Raw genomic sequence first — 22874 nt, 5'->3', positions numbered from 1 at the left:
GATGGCACATCGGTAACGACTGGGAAGTGCCACCCTCGTGTGTCTTTCCTTTAACAAGGTATCACCGCGCTTTCGGAGTCTTCTACGCTCCCCGGTGCGCGTGCGTAGGGGTGGGGGGGGGGGGGGGTGGGGGGGCGTGCACGTGTGTGTGTGTGTGTGGGCAGCTTAACGAGGGCGGTTCATTTGACAGGCAATTAGTTTGCGGAGCGCCTATTGACAGCCCCTGTGCTTTGTGTTGTTCAACAGCTCTGGGTGAGTTCCACGCTCCCTGGGCTACCGTGACAAAGCAAGCGGCCGACAGGGAGCTCCTGATCTCCGTGGAGCCTTCTAGGCTCACTCTGTGAGGCTGAGGGGGAGGGGAAGGGGGGGCGGGGTAGGGTTAGGGTGGGGGCTAGAGGGGCTGGGGGGTGGGGAGTGTAATGTGACAGCCTGGTGGAGAGGGGAGAGCAGGGGGAAAGAGATACAAAAACAAGCCCATAAGGGTGTGTGAGGTTGGGCTTACAAGTTAATTGTGCTGTACCACCCTTCGCTTGCTACGGTCTCTGTTTGAAGAAGAAGGGGACGCTGCAGAGTGATTTTATTGTTTGATGGCGAGTGTGAAGAAGAAGCTGTGCGCCCGCCACACACACAGACAACGCACGCACGCAAACACAACACACGACACAAAGACGGCACACGATAACAGATACGTCCATGACAACGCAGCCACACAAACACGCACAGCCACACACACACACACACACAAACGCCAGCAACTCCCATGTGCAGAGCACATCCTCTAAATCCCCATATTGTAATGAAGAGCCATCCTTCTGCCGAGGCAACCATTGCGTTTGTAGTGGCGGCCTGATCAATATCATTATTTTCACAGAGGATCGAAGAGCCTTCGGCAGAGTTAATGGGGGATTGAGGTGGTAAACGTTTACCTTCTCACAGTCAGCAGTGAGAGCACTGCCTCTCCCTGACACCCGGATGACAGAAGCACCAAGCCCGCTGTTGGACACGCTCTCTTTAGGCTTTTACTACGGCCTGAGACTTGACAGCGCACTTAAGCACATCACTCACTCCACGCGGCGTCCCAAAAAAAACCTCGGCCGGATAAGGAAGCCGAGAACGCGGAACGAAACGCGCCGAGAGTCCCCTCCCCGTCGACGCCGTTTCAAAACTCTCTCGGATCAGGTGTTGCATTTGTACTTAGGAAATGAAGCCTAATCTGCAGCTGGCCACGCTGAGACCACATTCTCCTGTACGGCGGCGTATGCTAAACAGCTATTCGGGGGCCCACAGATGCATTGCTGTAAAATAGCTCCCCTGTCTGGCTATCTGCATCTCCCAGATGGGGCCCAAGCTGTGCCAAACCGCTCCTCGTCAACGGGGCTATGAACTATGGCGTCACGTGACCGCGGTAGATAGGGGGGCTCTCCGCTTCTGTCTCGCCTTGGCACGTCGCTTCCGCCCGATGCATCATGTCGGGGGCCGGCGAAGCCACGCGTCTGTCAAGACTGCGATGTAGCTGACGGGAAGACGAGTGAACCTTATCTTGCCCGGGCGCGGAAAGTTTGAGTCAGTGGACGGAGAACAGAACAAGAGCTTTTTTCTGATAGGGTTGTTTAAAAAAAAACGAAAGAAGTTCTCATAATGAAGCCAGGGAGAGAGAGAGAGAGAGAGAGAGAGCGAGAGAGTCGATTCGGCCTCGCAGGAGGGGTGTGACAGAGTCGGGGCGAGATTTCACGGGACATTTCGCCATGATTCATTGAGTTATTGGTTTCCGCCCTGTTTTAATCGCTCCACGTCGGAGCCAAAACATCTCGGAGGATCCTCCAAGAGAGCTCTTTTCCTCCACCATTCAGCAGAATGGAATTTGTGTTGCGAGTGCCTCACGTCATTTGAGGCGTCCTCCACAGCTTCGGGGGCCCTAATCTAAACCACATGGAGGCCAGGCAGCGTCCGGTTACGGCCCTCTACAGACCGGGATGCGATCCCATTGGCTGCCGAGAGGATGGGAAATGGTGTGTCTCGGCGGAGAAAGACAACAAACAGATTCTAAGTAGGAGCCACAACATAGCTAAAGCACACACACATTCACATGCAGATAAATATACAGACACAAATGTACACACATGGAGACATGTCCAAATACACATGCACACATAAGCATATAACCGCACACACACTCATGCACACACAGGCAGAGTTCCTAATACAGTCCTGTGTGCCTGCAGAGGTTGTTTGCTTGACATGATGGAAGAATGAGCAGCGGTCTCTGTAATATTGCTCCTATTCTTCATTGACAAGCATATATATTTTTGCTGTTCCCCACTGACTTCACAGCGCTGAACTCCATTTATGAATTATCTGACACATTTCTCGCTATTTTTCTGACAGGAGTACTCAGAGGAAATTTCAAGGCACCTTTCTCCTGACAAGTAGAAATATCAATATTTGAATAAATTGCAGATTTGGATCTCTTCACATGGATGCACTGCCGCGCTGTGTGTACGCGGGGGTGTGCATGTGTGGGTGTGCGCGTGTGTGTGTGTGTGTTTGAGAGAGAGAGAGAGAGAGCGAGAGACAGAGAGAGAGAGAGCGAGAGAGAGAGAGAGAGAGAGAGAGAGAGAGAGAGAGAGAGAGAGAGAGAGAGAGAGAGAGAGAGAGAGAGAGAGAGAGAAAGAGGTGTGTGTATGGGTACAGGAAAGGGGAAGGGGTTTGTTTCATTCTGTTACTACGGTCTTATCCCCCAGAGCCCGCAGGCAGGAATCTGTATGCAGCATTTCATTAGGCGGGAGCTCCACTGAGTGACATATAAAGCACACCTCGCCGTCGACCTGATGAAGTTTACTTCCCTCACACGACAAAAAGCCACTTTGTAAAACTCCCCTTTCTCCCACGGAGGATGACAAAGGGTGATGGCTGAGCAACAATCAAAGAATCATGAATGTTGTTTCAGAAAGTGACAGGCCTATCTGTACACAAATGTGGCTCTTGGAAGGGAAAAATGCAACTTCAGAGTTTTCTCCCCCCTCCCCCCCGTTTCTCTCTGAGCGGATTAAGCGGGGCTTGTTGGAACTGACAGTGTGCAAAACATGATCCCCAATTTTAAACATGGAAGACAGCGGCTTGCGTGAAAAATGGTATAAAACATAAAAACGGACAAAAACTAGACTGACACATCCCTTCCATCCTGGTCTTACAAGGAGCTGAAGAAGCAGACTCTTAACTCTCCTAACACAACTGCCACGGTGAAAAAGGAGAGAAAAAGACAGTCAAAACCTCTATAAACCCCCCCCCCCCCCCCTCCACCCCGCCCAATTCAATAATTCACAAGCGGATAAAGCTGGCATTGGTGGCAGCATGCTGATAAATACACCTGGTTTGGATGAGAGGTCAGTGTCAAACATCCATTACGCTCAGCCTTGTCTCCTGACCTCTGTCGGCTGATACGTACGAGAGGGTCCTGCCTATCTGTCTCACTCTGTTTAGCTGCAGAAGCTGCCATGCTGTCTGCATGTCTGCTGCTGTTGTTGATAGATCATTCCACACCGGTCCGACCCACCCCCAATCCCCCGACCCACCCAAGCACCACCCAGCCAGCCAGCCAGCTAGTCACCCAGATTTGTTGGAGCCTGAGAAATGACTCTGCTGTGTGAGGTCAACTCAGGTACCGGGGAGGTCGTGACCTTGTGACCCCCTGAAGGCGCCCCCCCCCGGCCTCAACTCAGCGTCGCACTTTCTCCATTTCGGATGGAAAGCAAAACACAAATCTCACGGTGCGCCTCTCGGCCGATCCAAATAAAGAGGCATTTACCCACGCTGCCGCGCTCAGGCCACAATCATCTGACCTGCGATTTCTCCGACAGTGTCTGGCTGACACTTACAACAGAGAGGTGACGGCACGTGGGGTCGTCCATGCTGCCCTGCGTGGCCCTTATCTCCCCTCCTCTCCATCTTCCTCATTGCCCCTCCTTGTGTGCACAACTTAATAAGCAAGCAGGGGTAGCGTCCCATTATGGAAACCCCTGGAACAGGGCCCGGACGTTTCCCCTGTTATCTGGGTTCTCCATCTGGAGCACTCTCTCTCTCTCCCTCACACACACTCGCTCTCTCTCTCTCGTTCTCGCTCTCTCTCTCACTGTCTCTCTCGGCCCCCTCTCGTCCAATCTCACTGTGTGTTCTTCTGAGCCAGGACCGTCGAGATGGCTTTCACTCTCCACTGGGTACAATGAGATTGGCCCACCAGGTTGACTCTATCCGAATCGGCAGGCGTTATTTCAATAACGTAACAAAACAGAACAGAGCTGTGACATTGAATAAAACATTGCTGGTGGTCTGACACAACACACAGTTTGTGTGCAGCTGTTGAACTCCTCAACGCAAGGCTTTCCCAGTCTAGAAGAATCCCGACACGAGTGCATTTCTACATGTGTTCATCCGTAAAACAAATTGAAAGACTTTACAGCTAATGCGTTAGATTTCTTGTTTGCGAGTGATTTGCTCCTAGGTTAACCTCCGTTGCCCCTGGATGCAGGTCTGTCTAGATCTCTCTCTCTCTCTCTCCCCTATCAGATCCCGCCTGACTGCCTCATAACCAGAGGATATGGTTAACAGACTAATAAAGATTACACTGAGGTCAGTGAGTCACTAATCCCCGGCATTATTAGTACAAACAAAGACGACAGATTTACGCCGTATACCTCATCACATCTGAGTGCCATGCACGTGCATAGGGTCCAAACTTAATATGGTGTGACTTAAACCATACAATGAGAAGAGAAAATAAATAGTCTAAGAGCAACGGGGCTGGCGTGTCCGGGCCTCTGTGAGCCTATGTCATCACTCCCCTCCGCCTGAGCTGGGCTCCCCCACCCCAGGGAAGGGCCAGTGATTACAGGGGCTCAGCTTCCCTCTAAGAAAGCAAACCGGAGCTGCAGTCCAAACACGGCCGAGCCAGCGGTGAGGGAGCACAGCTAACGCCGGGCGGCTCGGGTTTAGCGTCGCCGCCTCCGACCCGGCTGGCCCAAGGACCCGCATTAGCCCTCGAGCCTCTGTCCACCCCCCCCCTGCCACCTCTCCCGACCCTCACCCACAGCCACCCCCACCCTCCCCCCACCCACCCACACACCCCAACCCCCAACCCTGGCCCCCACCACACAACACCACCCCCACCACCCAGCCCTCCTCCCCACAACAAAAACCAAACAAACAGCACATACGCCGGGCATGCTGGGAGGGAAGGGTGCCACCCTTGCTGAAGGGGGAGGTCGATGAGATCTGATTTGGATTTGCGCTATCACACCATGTAATGACTGCCAGACCGCTGTCCCGTCCTGTAGGGGTTCGGTCCGATCCACCAGCTACAAACCCCCACCCCCCATCCCCGCTACCCAAACCCCAGAAACAGATGGGGAGGCATCCCAGAAATGTTCTCTCCCTCCGGGGACATGCGGTTTTCCCCATCATTATATAACTGTAAACTCCTGGATGTCAGAGATTGGGGATAATAACTTTCAGATGTGGCCAGCCTGGGCTGGGGCTGGGAGTGGGATCTGCTGGATGGGAACAGTTATTTGGCGGGGAGGAGGAAGTCCTGGAGATTAGGACTAAGACGTGACGCGGAGTACAGCAGGATCTGGATCTGAGTGGGCCTCCCTGCTCGGGCTAACACACTCGGCTCTAATAGTGACCGTGTGGGAAGGCGTGTTCCCGGCTGTCTGTCTGTGGGAGGGCGGGCGGGATCACCAGAGGGTCCAATTAATACCCCAAACCGCAGGAAGTCGTGTCATCGTGTTAACATGCAGAAATCAAGCAAAAGTGCTCAGGCATGATCCGACGCTTTTAACAGTCGGTATGAATTTTTCCGATGAATTTGACACGACCGCCACCCCCACCCCAACCCCCACCACCACCACCCCCCGACACACACCCCCCCGACACGCACCCACACACACCCCAACCACTGGCCACCCTCCCCCCCTAAATCAGAGAGGGACGAGCCCTCGTCCATGAATGACTCAGAAGTATCTATCTAAATCATCTTTATTGTGTTCTTTCACCTGGCTGGTGAGGGCTGCCGGACCTGCTGTGGGCAGAGCTAGGTGTTCGCCAGACCGCCTGGTCTAAAACGTCCCCTCTTCCTAGAGAGGGAACAACCGGCCCACATGTTTATATCGGCGGATAAAGCACTGCGAAGACATCTTCGCCTTTTTTTCTTTTTTTTTCTTTTCTTCAAGAGTACACAGACCGCTGCTGAACAAGCAGACGAGTGTTTTTTATTGTAAATCAATACTGATCGATCGGCAGCCTGGCTGTTGAATATGGATCAATATCACGCCGGCCGGTGCAGGAGATCTGATTTAAATTGGTGAGAGGAGCCCACAGCAGGTTTCCATCATGCGGTAATTCAAGACATGGGAACATAAGTCAGATGGATTGATATAGACTAGCCAGGACCTTTCTTGCCACTGAACCAGCACAAGGAAATTTCTGTCATATATCATTAACACTGTTGAGGCAGGCTGTAAAAGAGGGGAAGGTTTGGGCGGGGGGGGGGCAAGGATGTGTGTGTTTGGGGGAGAGGGGGGGGGGTGGTGGTCACCTACCTAGTCACAATGCAAAAAGGGGTCAAACGTTTTTACAACACACGGTTGGTAGGATGAGTACGACTCGTGTGTTTGTCTACGCAGATGTGGTGCCAACACAAAATAAAGAGTGCCCGGGCTAGTGCAGTAAGATAGTGAGAGTCGTCTCCTTGCTCTCCTCCCACACACCGCAGTGTGGTTACGTTGAGTGTAACCTCTGGGGTTGATTACAGAGGGGTTAGCCGGAGATACATACTGCAAGCTGTTGTTCATTTACAATACAAATGTCTTTGAGCAAACTGGGGAGATGCTGTTGTTCTTTTTCATCAGGGCTGTGAAATGAATGATCTCTATTTTGGCCTGGTAGTTGTTTTAATTCATAACAATAACAAGCAGCGCCATAAACTGCACGTCCCCATGTGAGTGCTGGATGTGTATATGTTTAAAACGAAATGTGTATTATGTGTAAAAAGAAATAATAGAAAAATAGGGTCACCCCTGACATTCATCACTTGTACGTGAATCCTGGACAGAGAGTCACTGTTCCAAATGACAGCATTGTAAAACAATAAAAACAGGGCTATACTTAGAAATAACTTGTCACTTTTAATAAATGACACTGGTTCAGGACGCTTTCTCTGGGGCTTCTCCTACGATACATCCCGGGACCCCTGGGCCAGCGGAGCGGGCAGCAGACCAACTCGTTTCCCCGAGGTAACTGATGACCCTATCCCAGAATCCCCCTGTCTTTGTCCTGTGACCTCACGCCAGTGGGAACGGGACCATGTCCGATAGAACCCTCCGACAGCTTCCCATCCTAATCTCCGCCATGTCACACTACAAATTGCTACATTCTGAAAATGGAAATAGATTGAGGTGAAGGTGGGAGGGAGGGAGGGAGTGGAGGGAGGGAGGGAGGGAGGGAGTGGAGGGAGGGAGGGAGGGAGGGAGGGAGGGAGGGAGGGAGGGAGGGAGGGAGGGAGGGAGGGAGGGAGGGAGGGAGGGAGGGAGGGAGGGAGGGAGGGAGGGAGGGAGGGAGGGAGGGAGGGAGGGAGGGAGGGAGTGTGCATCGACAACCAGTCCTCTAAGAAAAATACTGGAGAAAAGAAGGACTGGGGAGATCCCGGAGAGGAATCACATCTCAGTGAGCATATTGATCTGATTTACAAAACCTCCACTCTAATGCGAAACAAATGGCGTGGGCGTGAACTGGTACTTAACCATAAAACCCCAGCATTACTCCGTCTCCGATGAAATACCACATATATCCCTCACCAGGGCCTAATGTGCTGTTTTACGGCCAGATACGACTGAGGTTGACCCAACAGTTTGTTTGACAATTAGGGGGAACCTAATAAGGATTGAATAGGAGTGAGAACATGCCAAGAGAAAGAAAGGAGACCCTTTTTCAAAAGAAAAAAAAAACCTGAAACAACACTCGGCTGTGTGACCTAAATGCGATTCATAGAATCCAGGGCTGTTTGAGAAGGCTCTTGCGTCATTAATGCTTTAAGAAACCAAACAACATCTTAAAACAGCGACAGAGTTTAATTATAAAAGAGAGCTGTTAAATATTTGAGCTGGAGCAACATGTTTTATTTAGTTCCAATTTAATTTTCAATAACGTATGATTTTGACCATGTACGACTGTGCACAATTGTAAATTCCTTTCAAATGAATTATTCTTGATACATTTACTTCTTTTGTCAACACCACAGAATCCTCAACACTGTGTTTCGCTTGAATGGCAGTGCTACATTCAACAGTCCTTAATAAAATACAAACTTTGGCAAAGCAGATAAACACTACAATAACAAGTATATGACCAGCATTGTGATCAGCCTTTTCTTCTGCATGTGTGTGTGAGTGTATGTGTGTGTGTATGTGTGTGGGTATGTGTGTGTGTGGGTTTGTGTGTGTGTGTTTGAGGGCCAGTGTTGCTTTTGGCCCAACCTTCATCCCATCACCCCAGCTCTGGCCTTGTTCCTGTCAGCACAGGGAACCAGGGGAGTGGAGAGTGGGGGAGAGAGAGAGGCAGAGGAGGAGAGAGAGAGAGGGGGGGGGTAGGGGTGGTTAGGGGGAGGGGTTGTCTCCACGGACAGATGGACTGCTCTTTCTCAACACATGTGGAACCATGTTTCGTCTTTCACTGCCGTCAAGCTGGAGCCGAACCCGTCGCTCTGTTGGCCCGCACTGCTCTCCCCTACCACACACCTCACTCTTTAGCACACCACACACACACACACACACACGCTCACACACACACACAAACATCTCCTTCTCTCTCTGTGCACACATGTTAAAGTCATCACCCCTGCTCAGCACTAGTAAAACACAACACCCCCGGCTTCTCTGCTGTTGTCAAGTCTTGCCATTAGCTGATGCCACTGGGGAATCCTACCCCAGTGAGGTGGGCCTCCCCAGGGAGGCGCAGGCACCGTGTTACGTTCAGCCGCCACTCATGTGAACCCAAACATGAGAGCATAATTTGGAAAATATCATTTATACTGTGCGTCTTTGTACGTGTCTTGACATTTACAAACTGCGATAAAACTGACACGAGGGAGGAGGGAATAGAGAGCAGGGGCCGAATAATTTGAGGTAATGTTTTGCTTCGTGAACAGTATTACCCAATCCTGGATGTTGGAGCGCTGGGAAGGAGGTTCTGGCTCCGGGGGCTGCACAGAGGGTCTGGGTTTCATTTTTCGGCAAGTGCAAGCCAACTCAGGGCTGCCAAGTACAGCTTTCGCTCTCAACACTTCCTGCTCGTCCTGCTCTGGCTCAAGAGGAGACAGGCTTCACTCAAACGGCACGCCGGCCCGAGTGAGGGGTGGCCAGTCTGCTCTCTCGTTCCTCAACGGGTGTCAAACACTCACATCTGTCACACGAATTGCATCGAGACAGACGTAAATACAACGCAAAGGTGGAAAGATTGTTGAGCCACGAACATAGGCGCGCGCGTGCGTGCGGGTGCACGTTACCCGTGCGCACTCAGCCACTTTCATCAACTTGACTTCGACACTTCAAGCCCACATCCAGTGTGCGATTGATGTGCTGTTTGATGCGAAACATCCAGGAGAAACACCTGCAGCATTCAACATCCATGACAACACAGAGTGGCTGTGACTTAGGCATTGCATCATTCTCACTCGCACTGCAGACAGTGGTAGCGGATTGGAAATACTTCCTTCGTGTGCAATATTAATTACCATCACAGATGCTGTGAAAATGTGTCATTTAGGTACTTAATAAACAGACTTCTCTGTGCGGGTTATCAAAACACTGCCTCAATGAAAACACACCCTCTTTTCCATAGCCGAAGTGTAATTAAAATGGTTTCAGAAATCCTCTTTGACAGTCCGGGGCTTAGCCAAAAATGTAAATGACATTAAAGGAGACAATGAATTTAATTTTGTTTAATGTCCCCTTTCGCTGTTTCTCATTTACATCACATTTCCACAGAAAGAGCTGACCTTATAAATACTGGCATTTGTTCAGCTTTTGGAGGTAATCATGCTTTTGCAAAAACCAGATGGGAACCCACACATTTTCCTATTTGTTGTAAGAAAGGAAGAGAAACCACAGTTGAGCCGGTCAAACATTGAGTCTTTTGTTACCAGTAAACAACCTCTACAACAAGCTAGTTCACTCTGGGATATGACCTCGTAGGTGTTCCAATAAATGAAAGATTACGCAACGTCATTTGGAAAATACAGCTCGCTAATGAGGGACGTAACGAAGAGCTAAGCAAAATTTACATTAGGCCAAAAATGTAATTGTATTATACCACAAACAGGTGCACAGAGGCCTCTTCAAATGAGCTAAATGAATAAAAGCCTTCCACAGCACAACCATGTGTGCTGACCAAAATAAAAGAAGAAAAAAAAAGTCAATGTCATGAATTATTCAGTGGCTGGGCAGTACTCCAAAGGTCAGTACCCTTTGACCTTTGTGACAGGAAGTGAAAGGGAGTGCCGTTGACGCTGGAATAAATGGACCTGACATGTTTTGGTCTTCTTCACAGTCGGACTGTGAAAAAGAGATTAAACTGACACAGGATGTTAAGCCGTATGAACATACATTAGATTCCAGATTTATGTATGTGCAGCATTTGCTCTGAGAAGTACACGCCTTGCATGCTATTCACGAGAAATCTGCTGCATCTCTACAGCGCAAGGAGCACTGTGTGACCTATGAACTTTGACATTGAGAATGAGTCATTTTCTCTTCTCTTTCAACAGCATGTGCCTTCTTATTACAAAATCCATGTGTAAGCCTGAACAATGTATCTAATCTTTCACATGAGAGAAGACAAAGTCAATATGTGAGAGAGTGAAGACAGATACCAGGCTAGGAGAGTCATCGCAAATTGAGTTATGTTTGGCTTGCTCTGCTCTACACATATAGTAAATGAGGAAACCGCCTAATCAGATATTGGGCACCTCATCACTATAACTCTCCAGACTCAAATTACTGCTTGAGTAAACCTATGCCTGCACTTACTTCAAGGCACCATTAGCTTATAGATGTGACATCCGTTTCACCACTGACTTCATAACTGGGAAGATATTATTGTAACCAATTACAACTACTGTAGTCATAGCAATATGGATACAATTAGTAACGAAATGCAATTAGTGTCTAACAGAGACCCAACATTTTCATTTCTTCATTGGAAGAGGAAAATATGTTTACTTAGAGTGTTGGGAAGACATGTAATATTTTTCTTTGCAGGAGACACAAGATATATGGACATTCTTAAACACACACATACATACATACATACATACATAAATACAAACTGTCCTTCTCCAAAAATGAATATGAATAATGTAACAGCATCGAGAGTAAGTTGTGAAATATTCAAAACCCAACCAGTGCTGAAACTTTGTGACAGCTGTTAGGATTATATCTAACAAACTTAATAAAAAAAAGAAACCTTCCTCTTCAAAAAATATAACCAAAAATCTTTATCTAACTCTGGGAGAAAATAGGGTAAACAGATGTCTGGCTTGACCACAGGAAAATAGGACACATTTGGAATGATAAGTTTCCCAAACTCAGTCGGATATGCCAGATCCATGGGAACGCCAGTTAATGTCTTGCTAGATGCCAGCTAGCTGTGTGCGCTTTCCCCTCGTACCATCTGGGAAAATGTTACAGAGAACGCCATCAATGATTCACTCCAAATCTGTTACTTAAGGATTGCAATGCTACTGTTTCTCTAGGAAATATGGAAGGCAGCTATATCTATACTTTAATTACAGGACGATGATACAGGCCTGATTCCACAATAAGGTTTGAATCACTCATCTCGGCTCATATGTAATGGAAATAATCAGTCTTAGCCAGCAGCCACCCCAGCACAGGTGCCTCCGATGATTTGCATGAGAAAATGACAGATGTAACAAAAGTGACTGTAAAACACACAGGCTTAACTGAACGCTTATCCATATGTTCGGTGAAAATGGGCCGAAAGATTGGGGCAGAAACGGCCCTGCGTAGGTCAATGTGTTGTACATGTGTACCCCAGTGAGAGTGTCAAGCACCGGCCACCTCACACAACTGCCGCTCTGCTCTCCAAGCCTGCTCTTCCACAGTCAGTGAGACGCACCGTGTGGGTCCGTGAGGGTGAGCTGATGGGCTCATAGTTACGACATGGAGACAATGGGAGGGTCTAATGAGGAACATATGCTTTTGTGATTCAACAGAGACGCTCATTGTGTAAGGAAAGGGATACTCTGCTGCTATTCAGGCTCGTCACAATGAAAATCGGAGCCTCCACTGCTGGCTGAGCTTACAATATCCCAGCCGCCACTCTTTTCCTTGTTTTTGTTCTCTCTTGCTTGACTTTGATTCCATGTGCGTTCATTTTTTTTTGCTATTGTACTTGTGTTACATGTTTTGTCCTGCAGATTGAAGAACAATGTGAGTGTGAAACCCGACGCCGCGAAGGCGGCAAGTGACACAAAGTCAACCCGAAAGCAGCAGAAGTTAGAGAAACACTGTACATGTCTCACGTTATCCTCCTAACCTCACACTTTCTGTTCATTACCGGCGAACACACCGGACAAAGACACTACTTTTGGAGATTTTGGAACAGACCTCCTTAACCGAGACGCCTCCAAACTGAATCGGTTTGATCACACCACATGAAGTACGCCATCTGCATTCTTACAACACTACAAAGCGATGGTCAACAGCAGCAAGGCGCATGTGTGTCACCAGCGAGTCGTCAGACAGCAGTAGCTGTGGTAATCCATCTAGACTCCCAGGGCAGCTCCTACTTCCTGATGCATGAGACGCTGTTGGAGTGGCAGCAACAACTGCTCAGCCCTATTTGATTACTAATAAGAGAGTTGTCCCCTCTGTCAGATACCAGGCATTCTCTGCTAAGCAAACAGTGATTCCGGCAAGTCAAACATTAGCATTGCTGTCTCTCCCCCACTCCATGGCGAGAGTTACATTGAAATCCAATGCTGAAAATACCACCCCCACCCCGCACCCCCACCAAACCCCCTCCCACACACACACACACCCACACATACTGTTGTCTGGGTAAGAAAGATTAAGGAGTCTACATTGAATGCTCTGAATGAAATAACAACCTGTGGAGAGAAAAAGACGTTTCTCTCAAAGCTCTTTCAGTAAAGCAAGCACCAAAAATCTGACACTGCATCCCTAAATGTTCTCTGCTCACCCAACTGTTCTGACAGGATGATACTCTACAAAACCATTTACTTTATCATAACCTCCACATTATAGATCACAATAACAGGTTATGATGAACTCCCGCTAACTATGTAAGCAGGAACAGACTTTAACAAAGGAAGAGGCTCCGTGCCAAAATCCATGAAGTTCTCCTCAGCTAATTAGGAGAATTCCCAGTGAGATGCATCAATGATTGGAACACCTGTGCTTGAATGAACCCTATACAGGTGGCGACCGACCCTCAGAGAGCATCGAACCTGGGAAAGACGCCCCTCAACCACTCACACGGAAAAACACCTACGGCTCCCACAGAGTGGACCATAAGGTCGAAGTTAGGAAACAAACCTGGGCGCTCAGACACCCACAGGGGGAGGTCTCATACACAAATTCTTACTGCATGGACTCTCACTCGCTCACTCACACTCGCTCGCTCACTCACTTGCTCACTTGTTCCCTCACTCACTCACTCAGACACTTGCTCACTCGCTCACTCGCTCATTCATTCATGCAGTCCCTCCCCAGCGGGACACAGGACTGATTCTGACAGACAGGTCACAAACACATAAAGTGAAAGGATGGAGGGGAAAGTGGCCTACCTGTCGATGATCACAGGGTCTGAAGGAGTCTCGTTCCTGTTCCCGCAGCTCTTCTTGTCACAACACCGGCTGGAGACAAACAGGGAGCATGCGTTTCAGATCAAAACAATGTGGCTGATTCAAAAAAACACTGCACAGATAACTAGATGGAAGAAAAATGGTCTTCCGTTTGGACTAAGAAGGACTGATATGATATTTTCCTGTACACGTGATTTACTATTTCACTGATACTGAGGGGTGATATAAAATGGAAAACCGACATGTTGTGGTGTTTGCCTCAGTGTTGAAGGGGGGGGGGGGGGGGGTTGGAGGCAGGAGACAGGGGAGTCACTTTTCACAGCTTCAGCTTTTGTTTACCTCTAATTGCCAAGCTGCTATTTCTGGGGGAGATGCAAGATGCCACCCTCAACCAATATTTCTGCAGGGCATTTATCAATTATGGCCTCAAAAGCATAATCTATCCCCACCACATGTTTCCATCATCCCCCTAAACCTATACCTTCAGTTGTTCAAACAGGGCTTTTAATTTAAACAGAATGTAAAACATTAATAAACCACTGTAGCTTTCATAAAAATGTTTAACATATAGCTAGTTACATGTATATCTACATATAGAAATGCTATTGATTGATGCTGTCTGGTGAGGAGATGAAAACAAATCCTTTAAGCAAACCTACTATGATTTTCAGAGGCCATTCCTCATTCAAATAAAGTATAAAAGACTTCGATTCTATGTTGAGAAACACTTCCTGGTATCACTTTTGGACATTAAAGTAAATGATTTGCTTGATGGCAGTTTTCTATGAGGAAATGCATTGGAATACCAACATGAAGTTACATTCCTTGCCTTATTTGCTGATGATAGGCAACATTGTTAAAGTAGACTAAATGCACTTCGGTGACAGCAACAACAACAAATTCTGATGCACAAGCATGTTATACTGTACGTGTCACAAATAAGTGGTTGATGCATTTAGACACAGAACGTGAGGGATGAGTTTTTCATTGCATAAGGCAATTCATGCTTATTTCTTATGCTGTGCTTGCTCTTTATTCAACCAACAACTTGAACAATGCTCGGGTGTAACAAAGAAAAGGTTAACCGACAGTATCCGAATTCAATTCTCACAAAGCTCACGCTGAGCTGAACAATAACAACAAAAGACGTTTTTCCTTTTAGTATCAATGACACCGCTGAATAGCAGCGCAACATGAGATGTTGAGATGTACGTGGTTAAAGACGATAATATGGTAGCTGATCATTGGTGACAGGTGGGATTAACCGAGACCGGATTCTAAAACAGTAACAGGCATCAAACTTCAACAGACTTCATAGACCCAGCCCTGACCGTAAAACCTTTCCAAGGTGCTTGTGAGTGTACTTTAGGATTAAGTAGCAATGTGTAAAATCGTCTCTCTCGTGCATACTGCTAAACTTTTTCCAAATGTTCAATTCATATAGTTAGAGTCACATTCATACCAAACTAAAGTATTCGATATCCTTAAGAGATTTCGAGGCCTGTGGTCGATCGAATTTGGATTGAACGTGACCCCAATGCAAGAGATGAGAAAATTAGTTGGAAACATCCTTCTCAGCAGATTTAAGGTTAACCGTATGAGTGTTTTTGGAAAAATCGCTTACCTGCACATGATTTCATGCGTGAGAAGAACTCTGCACATTTCGGGATTCTTGTCTTGCCCCTCATAAATAATGGCCTGAGAGAATGATACAGAAATACGTGTCGGTTACGGTCAAATACAACAAATGAAGACAGGGACTGTTAGCACCCAACTATTGAAAACGATTGAATTTGCATCCATATTTCTAAAGTAGGTTAATTATTATAAATATTATTTAGCTAATTCAAACTCATTTTAAATATATTTGTAAATGTATTTGTCAGGTAAACTACATTGTTATTTCCGGTGATGAATAGGCCTAATAACGGCCCACAAAAGAAAGGTCTCATACTAATAACTGTCATCATTGTAGAAGCCTAATAATATATTGTCTTTAAAAAGTAGCCTAATATTAAATTGATTAGATTAAATGTTTACATGTACAAAAAAAAAATGATTTTGTATAGGCCTGAAGGCTACATATTTCAATAAAGAGTGATCCAATAAGAAGTGTCATCAATATGCTTATAATCTGTGGATATTTGGGGGAAAGTGTTAATGGGCAATCTGTTGTTTATTTTGAGCTGCTAACAATGATCTTTCTGTGGATAAAAAGCGGTGTCTGGCGGTACGGTTGAGTAATTTTTGAGCATTGGCTGAAACAGATGGTGTGGAGCTATCAGTTCTGCCGCTCTCCTCCCTCGATCCCTCCTCCTTCTCTCTATTCTAAGGAGCGAGAGAGACACTTTGCTCCCTTTTAGTGAGCATACAACGCAATAACAGACGTAGCCTACACAGGCATTGTAAAATAGAAGCACTTCTCTTATCAAAGTATAGATGTAACAAAACTTATGTGCTTTTATAAAGTGCTATGTTGGTTTTAGGGGGACTTTGATTGATCACTCATATTTTAACATTTCATCGTAAAATAAAAGAAATAGCATTAAATTAACCTGTACATTACGTTGTTTGTGTTTGTTAAGCACCGGACTATTATCTGTATTGGTTTGATTTATGTCACTGTTTGCAGCTGCAGAAACAGAAATCCATAAACTGCTTGTTCTGCGTCATTGACTCACATCATTCGCAGAGGAATTTTCCTTGTGAGTAGTGGAGGCTTTCACGGCTCTATTCAAATGTATCAGCTATATTAAATTATAGATGATAACACACATTTTAAAGAAAATAATAATGTATATATATATGTGTGTATATACATATATATATTCAAAGAAAGTCCATTGTAATTAACTTACTAAATAGTCTCTGCATACCTTGGGGATTATGACAAATGCTAATTTAATAAATAAAAAAATTACAAATATAGCCTATATTTAACCTGTATGCTTCTATTTTAAGATAGGTATGCTAGGCTATGAAGCCACTGAAAAATCTCAATGTAGGTGAATCAAACTCAAATCAAACAAATTATATCAGTTAATTAAAAAGCCTATAGCCTACATGCAATCTAAAAACAAGTGTCGATAAAACATCAATTAGCCTTTATGTCCCTAAAATAAATACAATTAGAAAAAAAAACTATATATATAGTTTGTATATTTGAAATGTGAAAGTATACGACAATTTTAGCCTATATAAAATGACTTCGACGAGATTCAAACGTAGGTAAGTGGCTATACTGTCTATTCTTGTTACACAGGTAATGTGATTTTATTTGAGACAGTGTAAACACATCTCAAAAGCACATTCTATACCCTAAAGGTTATGGTTTGCATGGGTTGTGAAGAGTGCAGGTGGAAGAACCACTGTCTCCAGTGGGTAAGAGGTACTTTATGAATACAAGAGTAACCTTACCTGCTTCGTCATGGAATCGATTAACCGTATGTAAAGATCCTGTTCTGTTCTGACGCCTAAGGTGCAAAAATAAGCATTGTTAGGACTAGCACATAAGCTTTAATTCAGTAATCACACTACTTAAAATATTAATACCATAATTTATATAAATCGTAATTTATATAAAATACCATACATGGGCTATCACACATCATGAATATTACAATTAATATTATTTTGAAACTACAATTTAAAAACCAAGCATTCAAGCATTTCACTTACCATTGCTGTACAATAATTGTAGTTTATAATGTATCCCATTGTTAGTTTTTTCACTGTTAGGTTCCTGAAAATTGTCAGCAAATGAAAATTGTTTTAGTTATTACCTATCTATCTGTATATATCTATCTGTATCTATCTGTATCTATCTGCGTCTATCTGTATATCTATCTATCTGTACCTATCTGTCTATCTATCTATCTAACTTTCTATCTATGCCCGTTATTCACAAAGTATATATATGAAAAGGGGATAATAAGATATTGAGATAAAATGTGATTATCCGCGTTGACACCTAACAGACCGACAGCCATTTTAACTTGAATGAACTACTTTATTTAGCTATATTTTTAAATATCATGAAATTACTCAAGAGATGTTCTAAAACATGTAGCTTACTTTATCTTTCTCCACAAAGTCCACAAAGGCTGTCCGTTCGATCTCCACTGGTTGACCCTGTCTGTCATACAGCGCCAAGACGAAATGGAAAAAATTTGATTTTCTGAGGTTGGAAGGCGGCTGCTTTTCATAATGTGCCCGTGCCAAGCCAACACCGCTGCGGGGAAAAGACAAGAAACCATCTCGGTTAAGTATCAGGCACGGGGGAAAGATGATGAGAGCTGATGAAAACACTGGAGATGCAGTAGCACGTTTGAGTACGGGAGATTTCTTGATTTGTCACAATAAGGGTAATCTGATGTAATGAAAGAGGGGAAAGCCAAAGGGGGGCATTGGGAGACCGTAATTGATACAGAGTATTGAGGGGATTGAGGGTCGATATGAGGAATGCGTGAGAAAATCAGATGATTTGGCATGCGTACCTTTGGGCGGCTGTGTTCGCATCCACCACCCCAGCTGTGTGCATCCATGAGCGGACTGGATTCAGTCCACCCAGCGGTTCCTCCTTCATCGTTGTCCCACCCCGCGGTATAGTTTCCTGAATCCCAAACATTTAGAACAATTTACGTGTAAAAAGCCTCCTGCGAAATTAGCCGAATAAGCGTCCAAACGTGTTATCCTTCAGGGTTTACAGGATAAGTATTAAGAGCCGTATCAGACTTGCGAGGGAAAACCCGGTCCACAGGTCTTGCCTCCCTCTTCAGTCCGTCCTGGGTTGAAACGATGTGAACAATTCTCAAAGTGCTGTACTTAGTAAGAGGGGTATCCACAGACTGGAAAAGTGAATTGTTCAATCGACAAGTTTTTTTTGTAGCTATTGTTCCTTTTTGGTTTTCCTATTCACAGAAAAATCGATGGTTGTTGTTTGTGTTTGGGTGATGCTCTCAAAGTGGCAACATCCCCGAAGCACCGCATCCAAAACCTTTAGGACACAGTTGAATAAACCACTCCTGAAAAGGTACTGCTTCTCCACAAGACAAACACAGGCAAAGGCTGATCACCGTAGAGGTGTTCCTAGTACACAGGAGAGGTGGATAAGGGGCCTTTCGCGTCGTGCAGGATGGATGGGAACATGCAAAACTAAGCCCTCTTTCCCCGAGGACTGAAATCTTTCCCGAGAGCCAAAACTCTAAACCCACGGGAGAGGCTCTGTCAGAATATGACGCTCATGGGGCGTAGCTTTTACCATATATGGTGGGCTGACGGTTCCTGTCAAGCAGCGGCACTCGACTATACGAGAACAGCCCTATAGAAGCAATCTGAGAACATTCGCTCCACTTTCCTCTTGCAATGTGGTGAGTTGATTTTTTTTATGATATGAAAATTCAACGAGGTGTAACCATCATTCAAAATCCGATCACAATTAAACATAATTCAATCATTGTCATATTTAACATTTTATATGAATATTGTGAACGCACTTTCCAGTGTTCCAATAACCTTTAATTATTGAAAAGAATCAGACCTTGAGAAATGTTATAAAAATTTGAGCGTTGATAAAGAATTGTTCTTTCACAAGACTTTGTAACGAAAACAGTTATAATGGGTCTGTAACTGCATATTGTCTAAATCTTATTTATTTTTCATAAACAGTTGACAAGCAGCCTATGGCCCATTACAATAATTATGTTATATACATGTCTGTATAGTTGTAGCCTGTTGAAATCGAAAAACAACAATCCGAACAGCATGTTAAGTAAAATAAGTAGCTTTGTACAGTCCTTGGTGTTCTGAAAATAAAGTCAATACAGCTATAAAATCGTTGGGCCAAAAAAGTACAGTAGCCTGTTATTTCACTCACTAAAACCACTATTTCTTGTAACAATTGGCCACAACAGTATTTAGGGATTTAATTACATACACTCTGCATGATAATGCAGTGGACTATCAATCATTCACGGGTTCAATTCCTTTACATTTGGCTGAGCATATTTTCTGACCTTTGTAGTTATTGGATTTGAACAGGTATAATGACACAATCAAACTAATTTGCATTGTGTACTCTGTGTTTCACAATAAAGAAGTTGCTCGGTTTTAATTTTCGAGGCTAACTAAAGCACTGTCGGCCGTGTTTGGCCATGTCAGTCCGAGAGAATCCATGCGCCTCATTGGGGGGGGATAGAGTGATGGTGTGTGTGTTTCTATGTGAGTGGAGGGGGGAGAGACAGAGGGAGAGAGAAAAAAGAGAGAGAGAGAGAGAGAGAGAGAGAGAGAGAGAGAGAGAGAGCAATATATCTAGCTGGTGTGAGGGTTAATAGCTACTGCCAAAGATAAGTGAATTATAATCTGTTGCTTTCACCTTTTGATAAAATCTATTTCCACGTCACATGGTGATAATGAGTGCATGGTGTTTGATATTTTTGGGGACAACTTCAATTTCAATAGGATGTCAATCCAAACATAAGAATGTTCTTTGAGGTGTAACACATTAAATAAACCAAGAACCAAAATTGTGAAAATGTGGCTGTGAAATTGGCATTGCCATCTTTCAATGAATTTAAACCGTGGTTTTTGCACATGGCTCCAAGTCGTTTATTATAACTTAACCCCTGATTACACGCACCAATGCGATTTAAATCTGATTATCAAATTAGGAGACTTTGAGACAAATCCTCTTAGTTCTGATACTGTTGACTGGAGAGGGAAAATGGATCTCCACACCCGTCACGTAGGTAACGATGCTATCCTGAAAGGGAGTTTAAACCGTATTTGACAACAAATGCAGCTGTCCCGCTATTTCAGAAGATATTAGAGGAAAATGAATGCAAATCTGTGTGCAGGAGCCATCTGGACGTGGAGAGAGGGAGTCAGCTGCTCCTCACAGAGGCGCGGAGCCTGAATCCGTTTCGGCTCATTCTGCGGGATCATCTGCTTGGTGGGCTTTACACCGTGGAAAATGCGCTCTCATCATTAGGTGAACGTAAGCATCACACGTCCAAAATAAAATAAATATTTAAATCACTTACCGTACTTTCTGTGGCCAAGCATAGCCTAAATATATGTGTATGACATGGTGTGGGCTTCTATATTTCATTTTTTCACTTTATCTTCATACAGCTTTAAAGAAAAATAATTTATAACATTTTAAGAGACATTATAGGCTACTCAAGGTAAGTGGCAACAAGATTCCTGATATAAGAGCACTATTTTTTTATCACCACACAGACAAAATATTAGGCCAGTTTAATGACCAGTTAAGCGTATTTTTTTGTCTTATTCAGTGGGGCTCACAGTCAATGAACTTGGAGAAGCTCTATACAACCCAAACTTTTTTGAATCACTGACGGTGATCAATAAAAATGTGCACCATGACTTGCAAGACCTCCCGTCTTGAAGGAACCAACCTCCTCCGTATTGAGAGTGACGTCTTCTTTTTGTGTGAATTCACGGGGCGAGGCCCTCATGATCTCTATAAATTTGCATGTAAATGGCGACATCAGCCTATGCGCGTGCCACGGGCCAGCGGGCCTCCCAGATGTCAAGGCAAAGTCAATCAGAGGGCCGCTGCCCAGCTGCCCATATGTAGGCTTACTTTAGGACATTTTCTTTATTTCAACCTGTTTCAATTGATTATCAAAAATAAACCACCTTCATCATTTGTTCTAAGAAGTGAAAATATTTGTAAGGGTAGACGCTGAATGATAAAAAAGGTGACATATATTTGTTGCATAAAAGTAAAATATTTGGGCAACATTCTCACTAATTAGGACTAGGTCAATCAATTTGATTGGGTTACCTTTGTTCATCAAGTGCTTTTAGGTCAGACTTCATATTTATTCAAGCCTTTACCGAGGCCTAATGGTTCTGAAACAGGAGCCAAGGGGAAATCTTGTGACAGAAATTGGCGTTGCATATTATAAAAAAAGAAGAATGGGCTAGAATAATAGGCTTCAAGTTTATAAATAGTCAACAACCTATAACCCGACAACCAAAACAAATAACACCTTAAAAAACCTTAAAAAACTCGACTAGTCAAACCTTGATACAATTATTAAGACTTTCACATTTCCCAAGAAATAATGCAAAGAATGATAAAATAGCCAAAAATAAGTATATTGAGGAAATGTACAGTGGGCCTACCCGAGTTTACGATGCTGCCCTCAATTTTAACGTCCGAATTGGTTGATAGACAGCGCCCCTCTTTGGTTACTGTGATCATCATGTTGATTTGGGCCAGCTGGTCACCTCTGCTATAGCCTATAGCCTACTATTAATCGAATTTCCTTCTTTGAAAAAAATTAAAAACAACACAGAGTGGTAACATTTATTTTAAATATCACAATACCTTTAAATTCAATGTGCAAAAAAATCATCTGTTTAGAAGAATGCGCGATTTGATGGGGATGATTGCTTTAGTCTCTTTGAAAGTGTTGCTTAAAGATGTCAAAAGATACCGCTAAGTCTGATCTAGACATGTGCCACCATACCATTTCCCTAAAATATTTACATTTCGTTTTAAGTTAAAAGTTGCAAAAATAAATAAATAAACATGTTTACGTTATCATTATCATAATAGTGATGATGGAAAACATTTTTATTAGGCCTATTAATAATTATTACAGTAATAAAATATATAGAGTATAAAATACTTCTGTAGACTAATATTGTGACATATCCCTGCATTGCTGTGACATCACATTTTCGTGAACTTCAGTCAGAGAGTGGTCTCATTAATTGTGTGCAGTGGTGAGTTCTGTCAAGGGCATTGCCCGCTCGCACAATTTGCATTTCCATTCTGCTGAGGAAATGATGAGAGAGTTTCTGCGCGGTTTAAAGCCTCGCGGCGCAGTCTGCGGGCGAATTACATTTAAAGAAGGCGAGAGAAATTAAATAAGAAACCGAGACCACTTCAGGGCTATTAACATCTAAAACATCCCCTGGAAATTTAGTCCAAAATACA

The 22874-nt window shown here is 44.6% G+C and overlaps 1 protein-coding gene across 13 annotated transcripts in view; it reads right to left on the bottom strand.

The window, feature by feature from the left end:
* Window positions 1-18953, bottom strand: part of LOC136942993 (transcription factor COE3-like) — a 65885-nt gene extending 46932 nt beyond the window's left edge. For all 13 annotated transcript variants that reach the window (XM_067236092.1, XM_067236100.1, XM_067236097.1 and 10 more), the window contains exons 1-6: window positions 18397-18953; window positions 17975-18131; window positions 17579-17642; window positions 17318-17373; window positions 15525-15598; window positions 13883-13951 (exon numbers count right to left, since the gene is read on the bottom strand). In XM_067236092.1, the coding sequence (XP_067092193.1) occupies window positions 13883-13951; window positions 15525-15598; window positions 17318-17373; window positions 17579-17642; window positions 17975-18131; window positions 18397-18527 (551 nt within the window). In that variant the 5' untranslated portion in view covers window positions 18528-18953. The remainder of the gene's footprint in view (window positions 1-13882; window positions 13952-15524; window positions 15599-17317; window positions 17374-17578; window positions 17643-17974; window positions 18132-18396) is intronic.
* Window positions 18954-22874: the final 3921 nt, after the last annotated feature.

The sequence above is a fragment of the Osmerus mordax genome, chromosome 5 (genome assembly GCF_038355195.1).
Source record: "Osmerus mordax isolate fOsmMor3 chromosome 5, fOsmMor3.pri, whole genome shotgun sequence".
Taxonomy (NCBI): Eukaryota; Metazoa; Chordata; class Actinopteri; order Osmeriformes; family Osmeridae; genus Osmerus; species Osmerus mordax.
This window is presented reverse-complemented; position numbering and strand designations above follow the sequence as displayed.